This window comes from Aethalodelphis obliquidens, unplaced genomic scaffold (assembly GCF_003676395.1).
Source record: "Aethalodelphis obliquidens isolate GAN/ISIS:26980383/991018 unplaced genomic scaffold, ASM367639v1 scaffold35, whole genome shotgun sequence".
Lineage (NCBI taxonomy): Eukaryota > Metazoa > Chordata > Mammalia > Artiodactyla > Delphinidae > Aethalodelphis > Aethalodelphis obliquidens.
In genome coordinates, this window is record NW_020837979.1 from 2,191,887 (window position 1) to 2,215,328 (window position 23,442).

A 23,442-nucleotide genomic window follows, 5' to 3' on the forward strand; every position below is an offset into this window, starting at 1 on the left:
GAAGTCAGAAACAGAAACGGGGCTGAAGTCCCAGTTTTTTCACCTGCGGCTTTGTAGCCTCTGTGTCCACAGTGACACCTGCCTCTCGAAGCGAAGCATCTGTCCAAACCTGGGGCCCAGGGCCGCAATCAGCTGGTGCCCATCCTTCATCCAGACTCAGAGCGGCCTTGAGCCCGGGGTGGGCCGTGTGGTGCAGTGGTTAGGGCCCCGCTCTCCGTGGTCCTTCAGCCTGTGAGAGCTCCATCTCCCCCTGTGGAGTGGAGTAATGAGAGTGCTGGCCTGGTCGGCCACCGCGGTGAGCTGGAATAGCCCGCTTGATCCGGAGCCTGGCACGTGAGGAGCATCGCAGGGGTCGTGGCTTTCCTAGGATACTGTTATCACTACCCTGTCCTCCACAGGAGCCAGAGAATAGCCCAGAGGGAGCGTGTCATCCACCCAGATTCAAGAAGGGGACAGGCGCAGAGACTTTTAAGTGACTTGCCAGGAATGCACTCTGTCCACCTGAGTCCATCCCAGACTTTCCCGGCTACCCTGGTCCAGCGTCTGCTCAGTCTTCTCCCTGGGTCCACGAGAAAGTGGCCCCGAGCTTCCTTCTTAGCCTCCGTGGGAGAGAGGCCAGGTGACCTGCGGTGTTGTGAGCCCTCCTTTCTGACCCCTGCACTCAGCTCCGTCCTCTGGGCCTTAGCTGTCTCTCCTTATCTTATGGGACCAACGTGATAACCTGTTGACGTGGGGTTGAAAACAGCTGGTGAAACTTGGGAGGCTGTGTATGTCCCCCCGGCCCTTTCCTGGAACGTGAGAATGTGTGACTACTTTAATTCCCTTGTAGGTTTGATATTTTCAGACCTGATTTCAGTAGAACTGCTATTTTCAGTTTTCCCAAAGATTTCCCCCTTCTAGAGTATTGGTATCTCAGGTCTTCATAAATGCGTTTACCCAGGTTAATCGAGAAACTTCTTACGAAACTTTTTTCTATGAAAGTCTGTTGTTAAAATGGCAAAATAAAAATTTTTTAATAGTTGCATTTGTAGAAATACTGTAAATGACAGGCAGATTCAAGGAATGCAAGCTCTCTTACAGCTAACGCCTGCACTCCTCTGACCAGTGGCAGGCTCTCGGAGGGTCTCTGCCATGCTCCCTGGGCCCACTTCCGAGACTCTGACCCCCAGTCAGAGTCTTTCTTTCTTTCTTTTTCAATTTCTTGGCCACACCCTGCGGCATGTAGGATCTTAGTTCCCCAACCAGAGATCAAACCCATGCCCCCTGCGGTGGAAGCGTGGAGTCCTAACCACTGGACCACCAATGAAATCTATTTTCTAATGAATGGTTTCCATCCCTTGAAACGGTGCCCAGGGAGTGGTTTTTGCCCCCGATCCCCTTTGACAACTGGTGGGTTTGTAGAGCATCTCACGTGCTTGCAGGCGTAGACATGGCTTTCCAGCTCAAGTGCCTGAGGAATTCAAGGATTCAGAACTGGATGTAGCTAATAAAACAAGTGACTGATGTGGAATAATACGAACAGGTTAATGACTGTAACTTCTCTTTATGAGGAAGAGGAAAGGTTGGCCAAGTTTACATTTTTAAGGGTTTCGCATCTTGTGATCAGTTTGGAGTTTATCTCTTAGGCAGTGGCACACTTTCCGAAGCGCTTTAAGGGGGGTGATGACGTGATGTTTGAGATGTGAGGTCCATGGTCCTGCCCATCTTCCTGTGTTGGTTTAGAATCAGGCCTGGCTCTGGTCCAAACGTTAGAATGACCGTTTGATCTCTGTTCACTTATAAAGGACTATCAGAAAATTAAAAAAAAAATGTAAAATGGGACAATAGCAAATCTGCCTTTAGGTAAAGTGTCCTTTTTAAAATGTAGGTAAGAATTAATCTTTAGCTGGTCCATAGGGAAGCACCTCCTGTGATAGGGGTGTGATACCCATTGATGGGTTTTTACCTCTAAAGTGCGTAGGGCTCTATAGAGTTTGTTTGATTTTAAAGTGTTGATGTAATCCTCAAATGTGTGATTCTTTGCAGACACACAGGATGCCATGCCCATCTTAAGGCTGTTCTCATATTATGTGAACGTTCTGTGACAGGAGGTAATAGTGTCCTTTGGTTCAAGAAAAGTAATTATTGGCGAGGATCCCATCTTAAAAAACAGCCCTTTGTCATAGCATTCTTTTAGCAGGATATATTTATTTCTGGCTCAGATCGGGAGTCTGTATGTATATATATATATTTTTTTCCTTGTTTAATCTTGTAACCTTGGGTCTACGAGTGTCTTTCTGCGTCTAGATAATCTTTCTACCTCAGACATTGCTTTTATTCCACGTTCATTCTTTCTGCTGTGACTTTTACCCGCAGCGTGAGCACTTCCATTGCTCCAGGTTCTTGCAAATCCCCAACGTCATAGGACTTCAGAGGTGTGGTCCGCTTGGTGGATACGCAGCGAAGTCTCCTCGTAGCTGCAATTTGCAATTCCAGATGGTTCTACAGGTTGATCATTCCTCCACGGCTGCTGGCCATTCACGTCTCCGCTTCTGTGAGAAGCCGGATCACCTATTGCCCGGTCTTCTGTGAGATTCGTGTTATTTTCTTCCTGTGCGAGTTCTCTGGACCATCCGGGCGTGTTTTCGTCAGACGTGTGAGGTCAGCGTCTTCTCCCCCATCCTCATGTTTCTTCATCTTAACTTTTCACTTTCTTGATGGTATCTTTTGAAGAACGTAGGTTTTACATTTTAACGTGAATAAATTTATCTTTCTCCCTAGGGTTTGTGCTTTTTTATCTTATTCTAGAAGTTCTTCCCTACCTTAAGGTCATTAACATATTTTTCCCCTATTTTCTTCTCAAAGTTTTAAAGTTATGCCTTCCAAACTTAAGACTCTTCATCCATCTGGAATAATTCTGATGTATGGTATAACGTGGGACTCTGGTTTATCTTTTTTCTTCTGTGTGGATATCCAGTTGCTCAGCAATGTTTGCTGAGCAGATGAGTGCTCTGTATACACCCTGTGATATGCAGTGCCACCTCTGCCATATTTCTAGGTTCCGTATATGCACGGTCTGTTTCTGAGCCCTCGGGTATGTTCTCTTGGGTTCGTGCTGTACCAGCACCACAGTATCCCAATAGCCATCACTTTATATTTCATCTTATCTGTTGAGTCAAGTCCCCTTACCTTACCTTTTTCAGAAGTGTCTTGCCTTTTTTGGTCCTTCTCTGCATATGAATTTTATAGTCTTCATGTTGAGTTATACACACACACACAGATACACACATATATACCTGTTACAATTTTATTGGAATTGCATTTTTTTCTCTGGGTCTTTTAGGGGCAAGTTTGCTTTTTATGGAAGCAGAATTTGCATACATACGCTGAAACTAAGCACACAGTTCAGTGAATTTTGACAAACCCATACACCTGTGCAACCAATGCCTCAAACAAGACGTAGGATATTTGTGTCACCCCAGAAAGTTCCCTTGTGTCACCCCTTTCTTTCCAGTAACCAGTGTTCTGACTTCTGTCACTATAGATGAGTGTTGCCCGCTTTTGCACGTCATATACATGCAGACACACGCATGTGTAGGGTTTCTTTCGTTCAGTGTTTTTGAGATTCACCCATGCTGTCGGCTTTAGCGGTGGTCTATCCTTTTTATTTCCGAGTTGTATTCTGCTTCGTGAATACTCCACGTATGGGTACAAATGGGTAAAACTGAGCTGGTTCCTGTTTGGGGCTATTATGAATAAGGCTGCTATGCACATTCTGGTACAAGTCTTATTGTGGGTGTTGGCATGTACTCCGGAGAAATGGAAACATTAAGAGCGGAACTGCGGGGTGACAGGATATATGCATGTTTAACTTCGTAAAAGACCACCAGATTTCCAAGGCAACAGTACCATCTTATCCTCCTTCCAACAAAGTATGAGGTTTCAAGTTGTCCTTTATCCTCATTAACATTTAGTGTTGTCAGTCTTTTTTGTTTGTTTGTTTGTTTTTTGTGCGGTACGCGGGCCTCTCACTGTTGTGGCCTCTCCCACTGCGGAGCACAGGCTCCGGACGCGCAGGCTCAGCTGCCGTGACTCACGAGCCCAGCCGCTCCGCGGCATGTGGGATCTTCCCGGGGCACGAACCCGCGCCCCCTGCATCTGCAGGCGGCCTCTCAACCACTGCGCCACCAGGGAAGCCCATGTCAGTCTTTTTAATTGTCACCATTCTAATAGGTGTGAAATGGTATCTCATGGCTTAAAATAGATTTCTCTGATGGCTAATAATGGTGAACATCTTTTCATGTTCTTATTGGTCATTCACATACCTTCACTTTTGAATCTTTTTCCCATTTAACAACTAAAGTTGTCTTTTTATTATCGGTTGGTGGGAGTCCTTATATATTCTGGAAAATGAGCCCTTTGCCTGATATGTATATCACAGATTTTCCTCCCAGCCTGGGGCTTGCCTATTCATTTCCCTAATGGTGTCTTTCAATGGATTCACATTTTAAATGTTTATAAAATCCAGTTTATCACCTTTTTTTTCTTTTCTGGTTAGTGCTTTTTGTATCCTAAGAAATCTTTATATACCCCGAGGCCCCAAAGATATTCTTCTGCCTTTTCTTCTAGAAGATTTATAGTTTTAGCTTTTGCTTTTAAAATAACTCGATGCATCTCAGATTAATTTCTGTACATGGTATGAGGTAGGGATAATTGAGGTTAATTCTTAACCCCATTTAAGGTTACCCACATGTTCCAGTGCCATTGATGGAAATGACTTTACTTTCCCCACTGAATTTCATTGGTGCCTTTGTCAAGAACCAATTGAATACATATGTGTGGGTCTAATTTTGGACTTTCTATCCTGTTCCATTTATCTGTTTTCCTATCCAGATATCTTAATTACTCCGGTTTTATAGCAATTGCTGAAATCAGTGTAGGTCCTTCAACTTTGTTCTTCGTTTTCAAGATTGTTTTGACTATTCTAGGTACTTGGATTACCATTTAAATTTTAAAACCAGCTTGTCAATTTCTGCAGAAATGTATGCTGAGATTAAAAATCAGGTCTTCCTTAATATCTAGCAATAAGATTTTATGATTTTCTCCTTGAAGTTCTTACACGTCTTTGCTAGACAATTTCTTCATACCTTAATTTTTTTATACTACTGTAAATGTCCTTTATTCAAGATTAAAATTTCTAATTGTTGTTTGTGTGTAGAAATGAAGATTACTTTGGTATACTGATTTTTTTGATTAAAGGATATTTCTAACCTTTTATTAATTCTAATAGATTATTTGTGAGTTTCCACGCAAACGGTACTATCACCTGTAAACAATTATAGTTTTATGTCTTTGTCTTCAATTCTTTGTAACTATTCTTTTTCAACTGGCGAAGACTTCCATTACAATGCTGACTACCAATGGTGTATTAGTTTGCTAGGGCTGCCGTAACAAAGTACCCTAAACTGGGTGGCTTAAGCAATATAAATTTTTGTTGTCCCGCAGTCTGGAGTAGAGAAGTGTGAGATCAGGGTGGTGGCGGAGGTGATGTCTCCTAAGGACTGTGAGGGAGAATCTATTCTAGGCCTCTCCCCGAGGTCCTCACAGCCTTGGGTGTTCCCTGGCTTGTAGATAGCCATCTTCTCCCTGGGTCTCCGCGTGTCCGTCCTCTACGTATGTCTGTCTTGAGTCCAAATTTCCCCTCTTTATAAGGACACCACTCATATTGGATTAGGGCCCACCCTAATGACCTCATCTTAACTTGATTATCTGTAGGGACCCTATTTCCATATAAGGTCCTATTCACCGGTAATGGGAGTTAGGACTTTTTTTTTTTTTTTTTTTTGCAGTACGCGGGCCTCTCACTGTTGTGGCCTCTCCCGTTGCAGAGCACAGGCTCCGGACACACAGGCCCAGCGGCCATGGCTCACGGGCCCAGCCGCTCCGCGGCATGTGGGATCTTCCCAGACTGGGGCACAAACCCACGTCCCCTGCATCGGCAGGCGGACTCTCAACCACTGCGCCACCAGGGAAGCCCGGGAGTTAGGACTTTGTAACATATTTGGGGAGATATAATTCAACCCACAAGAGATGATAAGGGTCTTGTTCCTTCTTTTATGTGTTTTCTCTTTTAATCTTTAAATGTGCTCAGTTAAACTTGGCAGATTTTATTACCTTAAACCAATATTGCATGCCAACTTATTCATATTGTGTTCATATATATATACACACACACATATATATGTGTTACTTGACTCAGTGTGCTAACATTTAATACTTTTGCATGTTTATCTATAAGACTGATCTATGATTTTCCTTTTTCCTATATCCTTATCTGGTTTGGATATCAAAGTTATACTTTACACTGGCTTTATAAAATGAAGTAGGATACGTTCCTCCTTCTTTTTTATTCTCAGGAAAATGTATTGTGTAAAATTGGAATTATGCGATTGCCAAAGGTCTGGTAGAACTGTTAGGAGATCCATCTGGACCTGGTGCTTATTTTATGGGACAGTGTCCATGAAATCAGAGTATAGCCCGAGGTCTTGCATTGTGTAAGTGCATCAGCTCTCCCAGGCTCGGCCAAGTGCTACGAAGAGAAGTAGGGCCTCTAGAAGGCTGTTGTAACAGTTCTTCAAGTAAAGAACACAGAAAAACATTTTTGAAGCTTATGGGTAATCTCAAAATCTGCTGCCCAGCTCTCTGTGTAGCAGCAAGAAGGGACTTATTGAACTGAGGTTTCCTAGGAAACCTAAAGGGACCTAGGAAGTTGCCAAAGCAACAGGTTCTTTGGACAGTGGCTTCAGGTGTAACTACAAGATACTGTGTACATCTGTAGAAGAAAACTAGTATTTTTACATTAACATTTTCAAAGACACTCAGATTCTGATTATCACTAGTGGTGGTGTGTATATTCTTAATTTGGTGGAAAGTAATCGCTAATATTTAAATTTTGGCCCTTAGCACACATGTTGCTTTATACTGTTACTTGTGTAGTTTTCTATTATGTCCTTAATGAGATTGGGAGACTCTTGGGAAGGGCACAGTGTCTTGTAACATTTTTTGCACACATACAGGTGCTGGTTGCATATGTAATGTTATCTGTTTTTATTGTCCATGAATGTATTAATATTTTTCCCTTTTTTTCTCTAGGTATATATTTTGCAATTTTGAGAACACTGAAATATTGATCTTTTAAATTACAGCCATGCTTTTAAGGTGCAGTTCTAAGAAAAAGTTAGTTTAAATATCAGATCAGTTTGCAATCACACGATAAAGTATGAATTGTACAGTTTAGAGAAATTTTGAATCTTATTACCATGTTAAAACCTCTCTGAATTCAGACCCCAGTAAGGTGGACTTAATATAGGGAGGTACAGCCTAAAGTTTATCTTTCTGTGATTCATTATTTTATCCAAGTAAATTTATCATGTGACTAGATCATGGAGGAAATTTTCCTGCTGCTTAAAGGAATAAATCATTTATTTATTTATTTATTTATTTATTTATTTTGTGGTACGCGGGCCTCCCACTGTTGTGGCCTCTCCCATTGCGGAGCACAGGCTCCAGACATGCAGGCTCAGTGGCCATGGCTCACAGGCCCAGCCGCTCCGTGGCATGTGGGATCCTCCTGGACCGGGGCACGAACCCGTGTCCCCTGCATCAGCAGGCAGACTCTCAACCACTGCGCCACCAGGGAAGCCCGGAATAAATCATTTTTAAGTATCAGAATGTTTAGTGTCAGCTTTCATTTACCTCCATGTAATTCTGTTTTAGCAACTTTGGAGTTTATAATACACTATTGTTGACCTTTGTGCTGTGAATTGGCTCTCCAGGACTTTATCTAGCACTAGATACACACTTGCACCCTTAAACAAAATCTCCCCAACATGCCCCCAGCACCTGGGAACCACCATTCTACTCTCTGTTTTCAGGAGTTCAGCTTTTTTAGACTCCACATATAAGTGAGATCAGTCAGTGTTTGTCTTTCTCTGCCGTATCTCACTTAGCATAACGCCTTCAAGGTCCACGCATGCTGTTGTAAATGGCAGTATTTCATTTTTCTCATGGCTAAAGAATACTCCCTTTGTATAGACGTATATGTATGTATGTGTGCGTGTATGTGTGTCCATATATCTCACATTTTCTTTATCCATTCATCCATTGACAGACACTTAGGTGGTTTCCGTATCTTGGGTATTGTGAATAGTGCTGCAGTAAACATGGGAGTGCAGAGATCTCTTCGAACTTCTTTTTTCATTTCCTTTGGATATATACCGAGAAATGGAATTGCTGGATCACATGGCATTTCTATTGTTAATTTTTTGCGGAGCCTCCACAGTGTTTTCCATAGGGGCTACACCAGTTTTCCACCGACAGTATACAAGTGTTCTCTTATCTCCACATCTTCATCAATACTTGTTGTCTTCTTGATCATAGCCATTCTAACACATGTGAGGTGATGTCTCATGGGGGTTTTGATTTGCATTTCCCTGATGATTAGTGTTGTTGAACACCTTTTAGTGTACCTGTTGGCCATTTGGATGTCTTCTTTGAAAAAAATGTCTATTTAGTTCCTCTGCACATTTTTTATTGGATTGTTTGTTGTTATTATTATTGATTTGTATGAATTCTTTATATATTTTGGGTATTAATCCCTTATCTGATATATGGTTTGCAAATATTTTCTCCCATTCTGTAGGTTGCCTTTTCATTTTGTTGATTATTTCTTTTGCTGTGCAGAAGATTTTTAGTTTGATGTAGCCCCACTTGTTGACTTTTGCTTGTGTTGCTTGTGCTTTTGGTGTCATATTCAAAAAATTATTGCCAGTCCAAAGTCAAGGAGCTTCCTTCCTACGTTTTGTTTCAGTTTTACGGTATCAGGTCTTATGTTTAAATCTTTAATCCATTTTGATTTAATTTTTGTGAGTGATGTGAGATGGGGTCCAATTTCATTTTTCTGCACGTGGTTATCCAGTTTTTCCAGCATCATTTACTGAAGAAACTATCCTTTCCCCATTGAGTATTCTTGGTTCCCTTGTCAAATATTAGGTGATTGTATAAGTGGAGGATTATTTCTGGGCTCTCTATTTTGTTTTATTGATCTCTGTGTCTATTTTTATGCCGGTACCATACTGTTTAAATTACTATAGCTTTGTGGTATAGCTTGAAACCAGGAAGTTTGATGCCTCCAGTTGTGTTCTTCTTTTTCATGATTGCTTTGGCTATTTGGGTCTTTTGTGATTCCATACAAATTTTAGGATTATTTTTTCTATTTCTGTAAAAAATGCCACTGGAACTTTGATAGGAATTGTATTGGATCTATCGATGGTTTGGGGTAGTACGTACCTTTTAACAATGTTAGTTCTTCCAATCCATGAACATATTCAATAGGTAGCCTTCCATTTGTGTCCTCTTCAGTTTCTTTCATCAACATCTTGTAGCTTTCATTGTACAGGTCTTTCACTTCCAGCCTTTGCTGGAACGCATCAAAGAATTAGGGGTTCGGTCTCTTATGAGGCAACGCTTTTGGATACGGAAAGTGAGAAGAAGTCCAGCCAGCCGCCCTCTGACTTCATCAGAGCCTGCAGTTCTCTTTAGAGTTGCATAATCCCCCTCTCCTGCTTGAGGCTGTCAGGGACTACTGGGCGTGAGTCTGCTTTCTGGCCAGCGGAAACATCAGGGAAAAGCCATCTTGCTCATTCCTGCTGCCTCTAACTTTGTGGAGTGTGAAACCAGTGTCCTTTCTGGAGGAAGAAGTAGAAAGCCCAGGGTTAGAGTGTGGGGCAGTCTGTCCTCTGGTGGAAGTAATCCATTAACTGACCTGTCAGTAACCTCACAAATCCACTGAGTACCTCAACTCACCACCTGCAAGCCTTGGAGACTTGCAGCACATCTCTTCTTTTATTCTTTTTGGGCACGCTGTGCAGCATGTGGGGTCTTAGTTCCCCAACCAGGGATCGAACCCACATCCCCTGCAGTGGAAGCACGGAGTCTTAACGACTGGACCGCCAGGGAAGTCCCGAGGCACGTCTACTGCTCCAGCGAACAAGTTTCCTCTGGGAGCCAAATACGGTGCTGGGGCAATGTGCGTACCTCAGTGGGAAAAATACAAGGGAATTTGGGGTGTGATCCGTGCCTCTGTGTCTCCTGCGAGATCTGAGGGGCAGGAATTAACCACACAATGTAGGTTGCTCTCCGCCATTCACTTAGACACCGAGTCTAGTGGCTGGTGAGGCTCAGGGGAACATCAGTGAGGATCACTTGTGCCTTTTTCTGAAGTGTTTTTGTTGCGTTGTCTGTGTGAACAGGTGTGCTTGTCTTCTGCCCACAGGTGTGTTTCCAGGAGCGGTGTAAGGAGACGCCCTATAAGTCTCAGCTCTCTTGAGAATGGGCAGGGTGACACTTCGTTAGAGGCGCGCGTGTGCTCTCCTGCCGGGGTCTCTGTTTGCCTGGTGGGAGGAGACCAAGTGGGAAATATTTTTTTTTTTTTGCGCTACGTGGGCCTCTCACTGCTGTGGCCTCTCCCGTCGCGAAGCGCAGGCTCCGGACGCGCAGGCTCAGCGGCCACAGCTCACGGGCCCAGCTGCTCCGCGGCATGTGGGATCTTCCCGAACCGGGGCACGAACCCGCGTCCCCTGCATCGGCAGGCAGACTCTCAACCACTGCGCCACCAGGGAAGCCTGGAAATCTTTTCTCTCCTTCACTTTTTTCCAATAGCGCCGAATGATTTCCTTTCCCTGAAATCAGAGCTGGGAATTCACGTATATTTATCGTGACCGGAAATGGTTGTGCTTGGTCCTCGTTCCTCTAACTTACCTTTCTTTTCCTCTCCCGCAGGTCAGCCGCAGACATGATGAGCACCAAGGCGTTCACCCTGGTCCCCGCCGTCGAGCGGGAGCAGCTGATGGGCGACAGGGAATGGGTGTCACTGGAGTGTGTGGAGTGCTGCGGCCGGAACCTGTACGTGGGCACCAGCGACTGCTTCGTGTACCACTTCCTGCTGGAGGAGAAGACCGTGCCCGGCGGGTCGGCCACGTTCACGGCCACCAAGCAGCTGCACAGACACCTGGGTTTCAAGAAGCCGGTGAATGAGCTGCGGGCGGCGTCGGCCCTCCACCGGCTGCTGGTGCTCTGTGACGGCTGCATCACCCTGGTCCACATGCTGAGCCTGGAGCCCGTGCCCTCGGGCGCCCGTATCAAGGGGGCCACGGCCTTTGCCTTGAATGAGAACCCGGTGAGCGGAGACCCCTTCTGCGTGGAGGTCTGCATCATCTCCGTCAAGCGCAGAACCATCCAGGTGTTCCTGGTGTACGAGGACCGCGTGCAGATCGTCAGGGAGGTGTCCACTCCGGAGCAGCCCCTGGCAGTGGCGGTGGACGGCCACTTCCTGTGCCTGGCCCTGACCACCCAGTACATCATCCTCAACTATAGCACGGGCGTCGCCCAGGACCTGTTTCCCTTCTGCAGCGAGGAGAAGCGGCCCATCGTCAAGAGGATAGGGAGACAGGAGTTCCTCCTGGCAGGCCCCGGCGGATTGGGTGAGGCACCTCGGCTAACCTGGCCGACCTCTGCCCGGTCTCCCCGCGTTCCGTCCTTGAATTCACGCTGAGATCGGAGAGGCAGATTGTGGTTCTGAAAGCTAGACGCTCGTGCAAACAGAACTGCACGCCCAGTGCTTGCGCAGTTTGCATTAGATGGTTTTGTGAGTGTGGGTTTAATGGAACAAAAATAGGCCGCTCTTAGAATCACATTTCCTTTGTGCTAGAGTAGAGCCTGACGATGGCTCTGGGGAGAGAATTCCACTAAGGGGATAAGTACACGAAGAAGAATCTGTAAGACTTCTCGATAAGATTTTCTCCTGTGGGTGGGTTTCCTAGCGGATTGTTTTTATTCTCCATTCTGAAAGGAGCTGAGGGAGCTCACTTAACAGATGATTTCAGAGGTGGAGGCTCCAAGGGTATGTCCCCGGTTTTCTCTTACTGACTGCAGTTTCGTCCCACCAAAAAGCGTCTAGCAGCTAGCTCCTTAAAAGGGCTTGAGCTGTTTGGTGTAGCCTTCCTCATTCTCCGCGCTGCCTCCTAAGAATCAGAGCTGGCAATGTCATCTGTGGTCATGGTCGTGGATGGTTCATAGTGTGTGTGTCTGGGACAAGCAGGGGCTGAGACGAGTGAGTCTCCCTTAACACCCACAGTCTTTAACCTGTCTTCCTGCCCTCTTACAACTTGGTGATGTCCGTGGCTATGCCTGGATCCTTTAAGTCCCAAGGGGCTGCCGAAGGGCAGCGTTCTGTTGCTGTCCATTCCTCCTTCCTGTCGACTGGAACCTTCTGCAAGAGAAGCTTCTCATTAACTTGGTTTGCCCCCAGGATCACCGTATAAGAAAGGCAGGAGAAGGAGGTTTTCGGAAAGATGACCCTTCTTCCCTAAGTGAAGTGTCGCCATGAATCATGGATGTAAATGTATGTGGCGTTTCAGTCCATCTGCCCTTGGGGGTGGTTTATTCAGGTTGACGGCAAGCCCCTTCCCCACGCCCCGGGAACGTTGGTATCTCCCTTGCCTTCTGCTGTGACAAGGTGTCCGGGGTCCCTCTGTACGCTTCCTGCCCTAGATCTGGTTTCCGCCATTTCTCCAAGGACCCCTGATGTTTAGAGACCGCAGTCTGGGTGCTGGAGGTGCTTGGGGTCTGCTGTTTCTAGGTCTCTTGGGTGGACAGAGCTGGGAAGTATGCCTTATTTAAAGATAAAACCCATCATGAGAGTATATCGCTGGAACAAGTTTGGGGCTACTGGGCCCTGACCCCGTCTGTCTGCGTGCCTGTGTCTCCTCCCGCCCACCCCCAAATCCTAGTAAGGTCCCACCGTGACGTGGTTGTTCCTTTGATCTGCCCCACAGGACACAGAGCAGGAGGACAGGACCGACACCACTGCGCCCGCCATGTAATCACCAGAAAACGTTTGATTGTAGTTCTTTTGTCCTCAGGGTACGGGCCGTGTAACCCACTAGGAACGTGCAGTCACATTTCTGCGTTTAAAGTCACTGGGAGTAGTTCCCATCCGTGTGGCTCTGCCGACAACGGGATATACAGTTAGACGGATGTGCTTCGTTTCACTTTCCATTTCTAGAAATTGCTTTCTCTCATTGTTTTCTTCTGTAAATATGTACAAGTTTCCACGTCAGATCCACACAGCAAGGTACATTCCCCTACTCTCTCCTTCCCCCAGAGGTAACCTTTATTAGTGTTTGTCCTTTCATTTTCAAATAAAAATTATAAATGAATATGTAGATATGTGTATCTCCCTCCTTCAGAGTTGCAGGCTGTCTCTCCCGTGTGGAGGGACCACCGTGCCTCAGTCAGGCCCTGGTGGTGGGCATTTGGGTTTTTTCCAGTCCATGGTATTAGTAGGAGCTTATCTGTTTGGATTTTTCCAGTGTATCTGTGGGAAATCTTTCTAAAGATGGGGTTGCTGAGTCCACATGTAAACGCATGTGAATCTGGAGGGGGACACTACCACCCACCCCCCACCCACCCCCGACAAAGGTGGTAGGTACCGTTTTCTCTTCCCCTGGCACCTGTTTCCCCTGAGCTTTGCCAGCAGCGTCCATATATTGTCAGACTTTCGTGGTTTTGCCCGTCTGGCACATGAGGAATGGTATCTCAGTGGTGTTAATCACATTTCTCCTTTTGTAAGCAAGATGGAACATTTTTCAAGAATTGAAGAGCCATTTGCCTTTCTTTTGATAATTATCCCTTCTCGCTAGCTGGTTACTTTAGCATTTGTTATATATTTGAGATACCAACTTGTCTGAGACGTGTTTCAAATACCTCCAGTTTTTACCCTGAAAAAGCGTGTCTTATACGTTTCTATATAATCAAATGTATTAACCTTCGTACTTTATTGCTTCTTTTCTGAGTCATAATTATTAGGGATGTTTCCCCCTCTCCCAGGTTGTAGACAGATTCACCCAGATTTTCTGCTGGTACTTTTATGGTTTCATTTCTTACAGTGAAGAGTGAATTCGATTTCCTCTTCGTCTGTGTGGTTGTCTGCTCTCCCCACACCTGATTCAGGAGTCTGTCTTTCCTCGCTGGTGGCGGTGGCTGCCTCTCAGGTACAGTCAGTTTCCTCATGCCGTTGGGCCTCGCCTGATGGGTTTCCTGTTTTGTTCCGTCAGTCCGATTGCTTATTGATGAGCCGGAGCCTGCTTTGGATGTAAAGGCTTTGTTGTGAAAACATTTGACTCCAGTACCTTGTGTTGGTTTTAGTGTCCAGATTGAAGGGAAATGGTAGGCAATCATGTTCAGGCCTCATTTTTCCTCAAACTTAATCTGCCTCAACTACCTGGGCATCATGGTAAATGAACCAACCTTCTTAATCGTTGTTCTGCTTGTAATAGGTGTGATTATAAGCAAATTGGAGATCCCTCTTAAGCTCTGTAATACATCACTATATGCAGGCTCTGTGTACAACACAGTCATCACCACCATCGTTAAAAGGCTTCAGAAATTAAGTTCAAGCAAATTACTGTAATGAATGCATATGCACCATCAGACATATCAACGCTGTATGTTTTCATTTTGCCCACTGCCTTCCCCCCTGAAGATCACATGTGCCCACTGCCCTGTCATGAGAAATTGCTCTTAACTTTTTGCCTTAGTTTTTTTGTGTATTTTTTGTTTTGTTTTTTGGGCGGGGCCGCGCAGCCTATAGGATCTCAGTTCCCCGACCAGGGATTGAACCTGGGCCCCGGCAGTGAAAGCCCAGAATCCTAACCACGAGGCCACCAGGGAACTCCCTGCTTTAGTTTAAATTGCACTATTTTAAGCAGCGCTTTGTTGAAAATTTCATAATACAATTGATTATTGTGACTTTAAACTCTATCCTTGGATAATGCTTCTTGAACAATGTAGATAATTCAGCTATTCCGTACCTCTCATGGCCCCCCTTCCCCCTCCCAGCTCAGATAAGGGGGTCCCCTGATATTTAGAGGGTGGAAACCGTCTAAATGGAAAAATAACGCAGTGGAAAACAATGGTTTTTGAAGGTGTACCATTTACAAACGTGGTACATTTGCAGGTTGACAGCACTTGTGTGCCTTTGACAATACAGAAACAATAGCGCGTGTCACCTGCTTTCAAGCATAGAATCGGTGGGTGGGTGTCAACAACGGTGCCCCTGACGGTGGGTCAACGGTGTTCCTGAGTGGACCAACGGTGCCCCAACGGTGTTCCTGAGTGGACCCATGGCACCTTAACTCCACCTGACCTGGACCCCTGGTTGCCAGTTACTGATCTGCTCTTTTATTCCGGTGAAATCCTGTGCTTTCCTTTTTGTGTGGAAGCCTCTGTTCTGGATCTCTGGTTTCTGCCCTTTTCATTGCAAGAACATTCATGTCTGGGCCTCTGTGCTGCACAGTCCCCGGTCGGGTGATGCCCGGCCTTAGCGGGTAAGTGCTGATTTAATTCCAGGGCGAGGCTGGACAGCGTTTTGGTGTCCGTGCTCCCATGAGAGCTGTGCTATCCAGAACACAGTTGTTTGATCTGAAATTCACAGGCTCCTTGGGGTTGCCGTATGCTTGTCCCGTCACCAGGTTACGTTTGCCAGACATCTGGGTGCAGACGGTGTGCTTTTCTCTCCCTTCGGGCTCTTTCGCTGGCTGGTTCTAAATGCTCGGAAAATTCTAGAGGGTGCGAACCTCATTTCCTCCTGCCAAGCTCGAGCTTTGCACCTCGAGTTTCTCTCCCTCCATGTGTTTCACGCTCTTTGAATACTTCGGCGATGCAGTTGTGGGGTAACTCAGACCTTAGTTCCGTCCTCTCTGTGACTGTACAGTGTCAGACGTGCCAAAGTCCATGCCTTCACTCTTGTGCCCTCTCCACCCCTGGCCCAGAACCCACTGCCCTGTCGGCCCCTCTTACCTACTGGCGCTGAGCTTTCCGGGGTTTTCCACATTTCCACCGAACTCCTTGACTCCTGGTCTGCTCTGGAAAGAAGTAAGGAGGAGCGCTCGCCAGCCTCAGAGGAACCTCCTCTCCCCATGGCCTGGCGTCCCCTGGCTCTCCTGCTGCAGGAAGGGTGCCCTCACCCCTGAGGATGCACTGGAGCTCCAGGCGCCCCTCCCAGAGGTCCATGCCCTGCCAGCCCTGCATCCTGACCCCGGCTTGGTCTCAGACCCGCCCGATCGTGTCGGTCCTTATTCTGATGGCGCATGGTGGCCTTGACTCTCGCTCCCTCTAAGTCAGGTGCCCAGTTCCATGATTCGCCCCGGAAGTTACCCCTCCTCGGTCAGACCCCCCGTCTGGCCTGACTCAGGGCTCCTTCCTGGTGGCTGGCGGCTGCCTGGCCTCCCCCGAGTTTGGGTCTGTCCCTCCTTCCAGGCTCCTGCCAGGCCAGCCTTCCTAAGGCCCCTGTAACGAATTCAGCCTGACTTTCCTGGTCAGCGTTTCCTGCTCTGCCCCGAACTTGAACTTGACTTTCTGACCCTCAACATCCCAGGCAGGGTTTGCTCTCTTCCGGGGCCACATACGCACTTCCCTGCATCCCGGGGACCCTCGTGCTTCTTGCCGCGGGGGCCTCACTGGCCTCCTGTCATCCTCCTGTGTCTGCTTTTTATCGGGGAGGTAGTTACCAGTGCATCTCCCTGAACCCCTTCACCGCCGGGAGCTCCTGGGCGCGGCTCGGGTCGGCTGTCGCTTTAAGCTGACGCCCCGCATGCGGACTTACAGCTCTTCTCCTCTGTTCTCATCTAATACGTGAGCTCTCTCTTCTGTTCGTGGTGGGTTCACCCGAAGCCACAAGCTCTGTCGGGGCGTTATTCTCGATTATACACTGTTCCTCAAAACACCCCAGTGACCACTGTGCTTGTCGATTGGCCATCGATTTAAAAGTAGAATCAGCAGATTAACATGTCAGTGTCTATTCAGTTCTGATAAAGAATTATTCTCCAAAAGTGTTCCTCATACCAAACCAACACTTGGTGCTGTTAGTCTGAAACCTTTGGCCAATCTGATGGGTGTAAGTTGGTTTTTTACTTTTTTTTTTTTTTTTTAAATTTCTGTTCCCCTGGTTACTAAGGAATATGGGAATCTCTTCAGGAATTTGTTAGCTATTTGCATTTTGTTTTCTGTGAATTACTGATGCATATCCTTTGTTTTTCTCTTGAGTTAGTCTTTTTCGGAATGATTTTAAGAGACTTTTAAGGGTGGAAAGGAAATACTGAAGGGGAAGGAATGTGTTTCCTTAGTAGGAGATGCACTCTCTCTCTCTCTCTCTCTCTCTCACACACACACACACACACACACACACACACACACACACACACACACACTCTCACTCTCTCTCTAAGGCTCACTGCTCTGTCATCTTGACAGGGTTTTGGTTGGTGCTACTGACGTGACGAGAGCCAATATTTTAAGTGTGAAGCAGAACCAAACAAGTGTTGTACGTACAAGTGGCCCCTGCAGGAGGTGCCCCAGATTGTGTCAGGCAAGAGCACAGCGTGGACACGCGTGTGTGATCCCACCTGATACCCATTTTCTCTTTTTATAAATTTATTTATTTTACTTTTTCTGGCTGTGTTGGGTTTTCGTTGCTGCACATGGGCTTTCTCTAGTTGCGGTGAGCGGGGGCTACTCTTCATTGTGGGCGGGCTTCTCATTGCGGTGGCTTCTCTTGTTGCAGAGCACGGGCTCTAGGCGCGTGGGATTCAGTAGTTGTGGCGCACGGGCTCAGTAGTTGTGGCACGTGGGCTCAGTAGTTGTGGCTCACAGGCTCTAGAGTGCAGCCTCAGTAGTTGTGGCGCACGGGCTTAGTTGCTTCATGGCATGTGGGGTCTTCCTGGACCAGGGCTCGAACCCGTGCCCCCTGCATTGGCAGGTGGATTCTTAACCACTGCGCCACCAGGGAAGCCCCTGATACCCGTTTTCAAGAACAGCCTACTTTGGAGGAAAAGAGCTAGGTTTGTACTTGATTAAGTGCAATACATTTCACTCTTTGTAACCATGGAAAATTTAGGAGGGTCAGTGATTTCATAGGCTTAGGAAGTTTGCTCCTGTCGTATATTTGAGATACTTTCCATTGTTTTAAAGTACTGTCTGTGTTTCTCTGTCTCGCTCCCTCTCCCCACTTCTCTGTTGTGTAATAGAAACCGTTTTTCTACTGTGGGAGTATCTTATCGTTTGCAGGCGATAGCATGCTGTTTTTTGTTCTTATTGAAGTATAGTTGATTTACGTACCATGTTTTTAAAGGTGTCTTATGTCAAGCACTTTGAAAACTGACTTAAAATGGATTGACTTCACTGGGTGAATGTGAATTTTCATAAACCCCAGTATCTGTGGACTCTATCCAGCTCATTTGGAAATTTCGTTTAGTGCTTTATGTACAAAATAGATGAACCGTGGTTGACTATGGAAGTTATCGTTGACAAACACTTAACAGCTCTCTGTTTTTAGTTGCAAGATTGCTTGTATCCCTGCATCAGAGAGAACGTGTATCCAGAATTAGACTTGAACTCTGAACAGAGACAGTTCTGGATAGGAAGCCTTGTAGAGTGCCCGGCACACAGTAGGTGCTCAATAAGTATCTGAATGAATGCGTTCAGTGCTGAGTGAATGTATAGGGAAGAGCTGGCACTTAGAGATGCAAACCCACTGGAGGACCGGACGTGGAAGCAAGCTTGTGAACTTCTTAAATTGTGTGAAAGTCACTTTTCCCCACGTGTGAGGACATGGGCTGTACACACCTTCATGTGGGTACATGTGCACGTTTTTAACGTCACGTTTAATTGGAAGGAAATACTGATGTAGACATCCTGGGGAAAGCGGCTCTCTTCACGAGAATAGTCACGGAGGGTCCTTTGCACACGCCGCTGTTATATTATCTTTCCCATCTCGAAATGTAATGAAGGGGCAGGTATTCTGCGTTGAGACACATCTACAGAAAGCAAACAAGCAAAGCCCAGCTCCTTAAAGCCCTCCTGACCCTTCCTGTTTTCCCAGGCATGTTTGCCACGGTGGCCGGGATATCTCAGCGCGCGCCCGTGCACTGGTCAGAGAACGTGGTTGGGGCAGCCGTCTGCTTCCCATACGTCATTGCCCTCGACAGCGAGTTCATCACCGTTCACAGCATGCTGGACCAGCAGCAAAAGCAGACCCTGCCCTTTAAGGAAGGTCACATCCTCCAGGATTTTGAAGGTACTAGTTTCCACGGAATCTTAACCACATTTAGCTGCCAATCTTTTATGCTTGTATTTCTTCACTAAATGCTCTTAAGGGTCCATTGGGAACTTGGCCTCTTGCTGAGCATGGAAGATCCACAGGCAATGGTAATACAGTCTCTGCGCTTCAGGGGCACCGAGGTTAAAGGGAGACAGTGAAACCAATAGCCACAGCAGTTTGAGAGCTTGATAGCAACAAAATAAGGCCAACTGGGAGAGCAGAGGAGGAAGTATTTCCTAGAAGTACCAGGGAGGGCTTCCTGTAGGAGATGGTGTTTGAGCCAAACCTTTAAGGATGAGTAGGAACCTGTCAAGTGGATGTGGTGTGAAAGAACCTGCAGGCAGAGAGAAAGTTCCTCCCGAAGGAGGAACTCTGGGCTCCGGGCCACGCAAGCGATTCACAGGGACTGTGGTGCCTGTTGTATGAGGAGGGCTGGCCTGGGTGAGGCCGCAGCGGACCAGGGCAGCCAGGGAGGGAGGGATTTATTTTACTTTTCCTAAATTTTATTATGAATATCTTCCAGCGTGCTGAAAAGTTGAAAGAAAAGCAAACTGAATCCCTGCCCCCCATTCACCTAGATTTTTTCGTACTGGTTCACATTCTGCTGAGCAGTTCGGAAGTGAGTGGAGGAGACCATGGCGCTTAATCCGGAATCCTTCAGCAGGCGTTTTCCCGCGTGACCACAAAGCCCTTTTCACACCCCAGAAATGTGCTCTCAGCCCCTGCCTGTGGTCAGATTTCCCCGGCTTCCTAAGAATGCCCTTGATGATATCCTCTTCAAGCCAGGAGCTAATCTAGATCTGTGCATTGCCCTTGCCGTGTCGGGACTGGGGCTCCCCAGACATTACCCTTCCTATGTTAGGTACTGGGGACGCAGACCTGCTGAGTCTCGAGGTCCCACGTGAAGCGTGTCAGGGCTTGACTGGGGCCCTGACACGCGTGCCGGGAGAGCTTATTCATGACAGTGTTCCGTGCTGTGCACACTGAGGGGTGGTGGTGGGCACAGGGGATCGGTTGCGGGCACGCAGAGGCTGGCAACGTAACCCACCCCCGGCGGGAACACGGGGAGGCTTCCCAGAAGGAGGGACACCAGTGCAGGGCAGGGGCAGAACCTCATCTGAGTGCGAGGACAGTGACGTAGCTTGACATGGAGGACAGACGATGCAGACAGAGAGCCGGGCAGGGAGGCCAGGAAGGGGAGATGCAGGCGGGGAGAGACCAGGCGGTGAGACTGGGGTGCACACGATGATTCCCAAGGAGGGAGGAGCAGACGGAGAAGAAAAGGCTCTGCTGACCCTGAACGACCTTCAGACAGACAGACAAGGTCATTCCACCGCTTCCTGGGAACAGGTGATAGTTTAGCTTAAAACGTGTCTCCAGAGGGAGCAGAAGTCACTCTCGAAGCTTGGCAGGTGGAGCTGCCTTGGGTGGCAGGTCCGACTCCCCAGGGAACCGTGCCAGGCATCACGGTGCCAGGGGGCGGTGGGGAAGGGAGAAGGTAACGCCGAGATCGGGTGATTCTGGATGACGGGTGAGTGTGAAATGTTATCTTATGGTTCAGAATGTTGCGTTGTAATCTTAGTTTCCTGTAAACTGACTACCTTGGAGAGAAAAGAATTTTTCAAAAGTTTTATATGAGGGATAGCATAATTCTTACTGCTTATTTTCCAGGACTGAGCACTATAGCCTCATTATGGACCTACTCAGCTGGTTTTAAATTTAGCAGCACTTCAGAATTTTAAGAAAAGGCCAAACGTTTTAATATCCCATACTTCGGAAATGTACTGTTAAGAGTTCACCCTTTTCTGATGGTGGGAAGAAGGAAAGAGAAGCATTCTTTCTGGTTGCCGTGGGAACTGGGGGTTGGGGCACTGTGATGACCTTGGTCACACATCCGCTCGTGCTGTCTTTGGGCGAGGGGGTGTGTTTTCTTCCCAGCACTGTGTTCTTACCCTTTCCAACCATGTTCCATTTCTTCCCAGGAAGACTGATCGTCGCCACGAGTAAAGGAGTTTACGTCTTGGTTCCATTACCTCTGGAAAAACAAATACAGGATCTTCTAGCAAGCCGGAGAGTGGAGGAGGCTCTGGTTCTAGCAAAAGGCGCCCGGAGGAACATTCCGAAGGAAAAATTTCAGGTTTGTAATCAGCGGGCCCCCAGGCCGCCGGCTTAGAAAACGTTAGGATCTAAATGCCTGGGCCCTGCAGACCGCTTCCTGTCCGTCATTCAAGTTTCTCTGCGTCTCCACGTTGTACAGATAAGGAAGCAGGTTGCAGAGCAGCCGGACCAACAGCTGTATGAAGTCACGCTGCCGGCAGAGGCCAAGTCGGGATTTGAGCCTCTGACATAATTCCCGCACTTAATTCACCAAGTTGTATCTCTAATCAGCGTCCTTCTTCCAGAGGAGCCTCAGGGCACAGTTGTTACAGACGAAAAGAGGGAACCTCAGGTTAATTTGTCTCCCAATTCAGAATTTATATTTGTTGGGATGGGGTTGAATTTGTAGAGTTTAGGTTTATGTTATCTACAGAAAAAGCTTTGTGAACATTAGATAAACCATCTAATGTTGCCGGAATCCACCTAATTCATTTCCTTAGGAGAAAACTTTTAATGCATTTTAGAAACGCTAACTTTAATATCGTTGGTATGATCAATACAATTGATGAAGCAAACACGAATTATTCTCATGTCTGATGAAATCAGGTTTCCTAAAACTTGCTCCCTGATCAGTTGTGAGGTGAGTTCGGGTTACTCTGTATTTGAGAATAATAAAGCGTAGTATTGGTGTGTGCACGCTTCGTGTGAACATCTAAGTCCATCATTAAAAGTTCTAATGAATTCATGGCGATCCCCTTCTTGTTTCTGTTGGCCAGATTTTCAGGACGATGTGGTTTGTGGAATGTAGCTGTGCTTTCTGGCCTCAGTGGCTTTATGCTGCAGAGGGTAGAAGGTGGAAGAGGTCAGGACGTGTCATTTATGGTCACAGGATAAATACTGATAAACTTTCCATCTTAACTCCTCATTTAAAAAAAAATTATTAAAGTCTAGTTGATTTACAGTGTTGTGTTCATCTCTGCCGTACAGCAGTGACTCAGTTATACATATATATTATTTCTCATATTCTTTTCCATTATGGTTTATCCCAGGCTGTTGACTGTAGTTCCCTGTGCTCTACAGTAGGACCTTGTTGTTTCTCCGTCCTACAGAGAACAGTTTGCATCTGCTAAGCCCACACTCAGTCCTTCCCTCGCCCATCGTAGTCCTCGTTTTTTGAGTGAGATGATCTGTGAGCATTCAGCAGGGGGCAGCAAAAGCACAGAGAAGAAACCCGTCGGTTCAGGGCGCGTTTCTGTGCTGGGAGCGCCTGTTTCTGCCGCGTTTTCCTTGCGCGTCCGCGTGGGGAGGCGGGCGCTGAGGCAGCCTTGGCCACTGCTCTGCCGCTCTCAGGTCCTCTCCGTCCCGAGGGTGGGCCCCGGGAGCTCGTGGGTGTCTCGACGGGCACGTGTCGGGGGCCCCCTCCTTGCACACACCCAAGGGCACGCCTCAAGTGGGTCCCATTTTCTTAGGGAGGCTGCCCGTGTTCTTGGATTTTTGCTTTTTTCTCCCGTTTTCCTGAGAGCAGCTGCGCAGTGGATAGTGGATGGTGTTAGCGCTCGTCTGGCTCTGCCGTCTGCCATCCCAGTTGGGGTTTGTCCACCTGGCACGCTCCCCGCCTTCCCCCTGTGGTATGTGCCCCGGACGTGCACCCCAGTGACCTTGAACTTGGCTCTCGTGCTCATGCCCACGTGGCTGCTGGGCATTCTCCCGTTGTGCCCGAATTGTTTTCAAGCCCCTTTCCTGCGTGTCTGCAGTCCGTCCTCCACGGCCCGCGGAAGGTGCTTTCTGACGCGTCCACCAAACCCTCAGCTGGAAATCCTTCCGCGGGGGCCTCCCTGCCCACAGTCAAGTCTGCACCAGGGGGCCTCCTTCCCCCCGTGACCCCGGCCTGAGCTGTGCTCGCGCCTGAGCCCTGCACTGTGCAGGCACTCCGGGAGCCATCCTAAAGCACTTCTAATCCTGAGAACAAGTCAGGAACAGCCAGTGCCACCGTCCAGAGACCCACTGCAGGGACGGCTGTGGCCTCGGGGCATCCCTGGGTGAGGCCGGGCCAGCCTCGCTGCCCCGTCAGCGCCCCGTGCTTTCACCCACCTCCCCGCACGCCCTGTTTTCTTTACTTGTTATTTGTGCTCTTTTCTATCAGTGGAGTG

At 47.4% G+C, this 23,442-nt stretch overlaps 1 protein-coding gene across 3 annotated transcripts in view; it reads left to right on the top strand.

The window, feature by feature from the left end:
• TGFBRAP1 (transforming growth factor beta receptor associated protein 1) overlaps window positions 1-23,442 on the top strand; it is a 45,755-nt gene that overhangs the window by 7,395 nt on the left and 14,918 nt on the right. For all 3 annotated transcript variants that reach the window (XM_027128696.1, XM_027128697.1, XM_027128698.1), the window contains 3 exons: window positions 10,819-11,519; window positions 18,977-19,171; window positions 21,178-21,332. In XM_027128696.1, coding sequence (XP_026984497.1) covers window positions 10,832-11,519; window positions 18,977-19,171; window positions 21,178-21,332 — 1,038 coding nt within the window. In that variant the 5' untranslated portion in view covers window positions 10,819-10,831. Of the gene's footprint in view, window positions 1-10,818; window positions 11,520-18,976; window positions 19,172-21,177; window positions 21,333-23,442 lie in introns of those variants that run through there.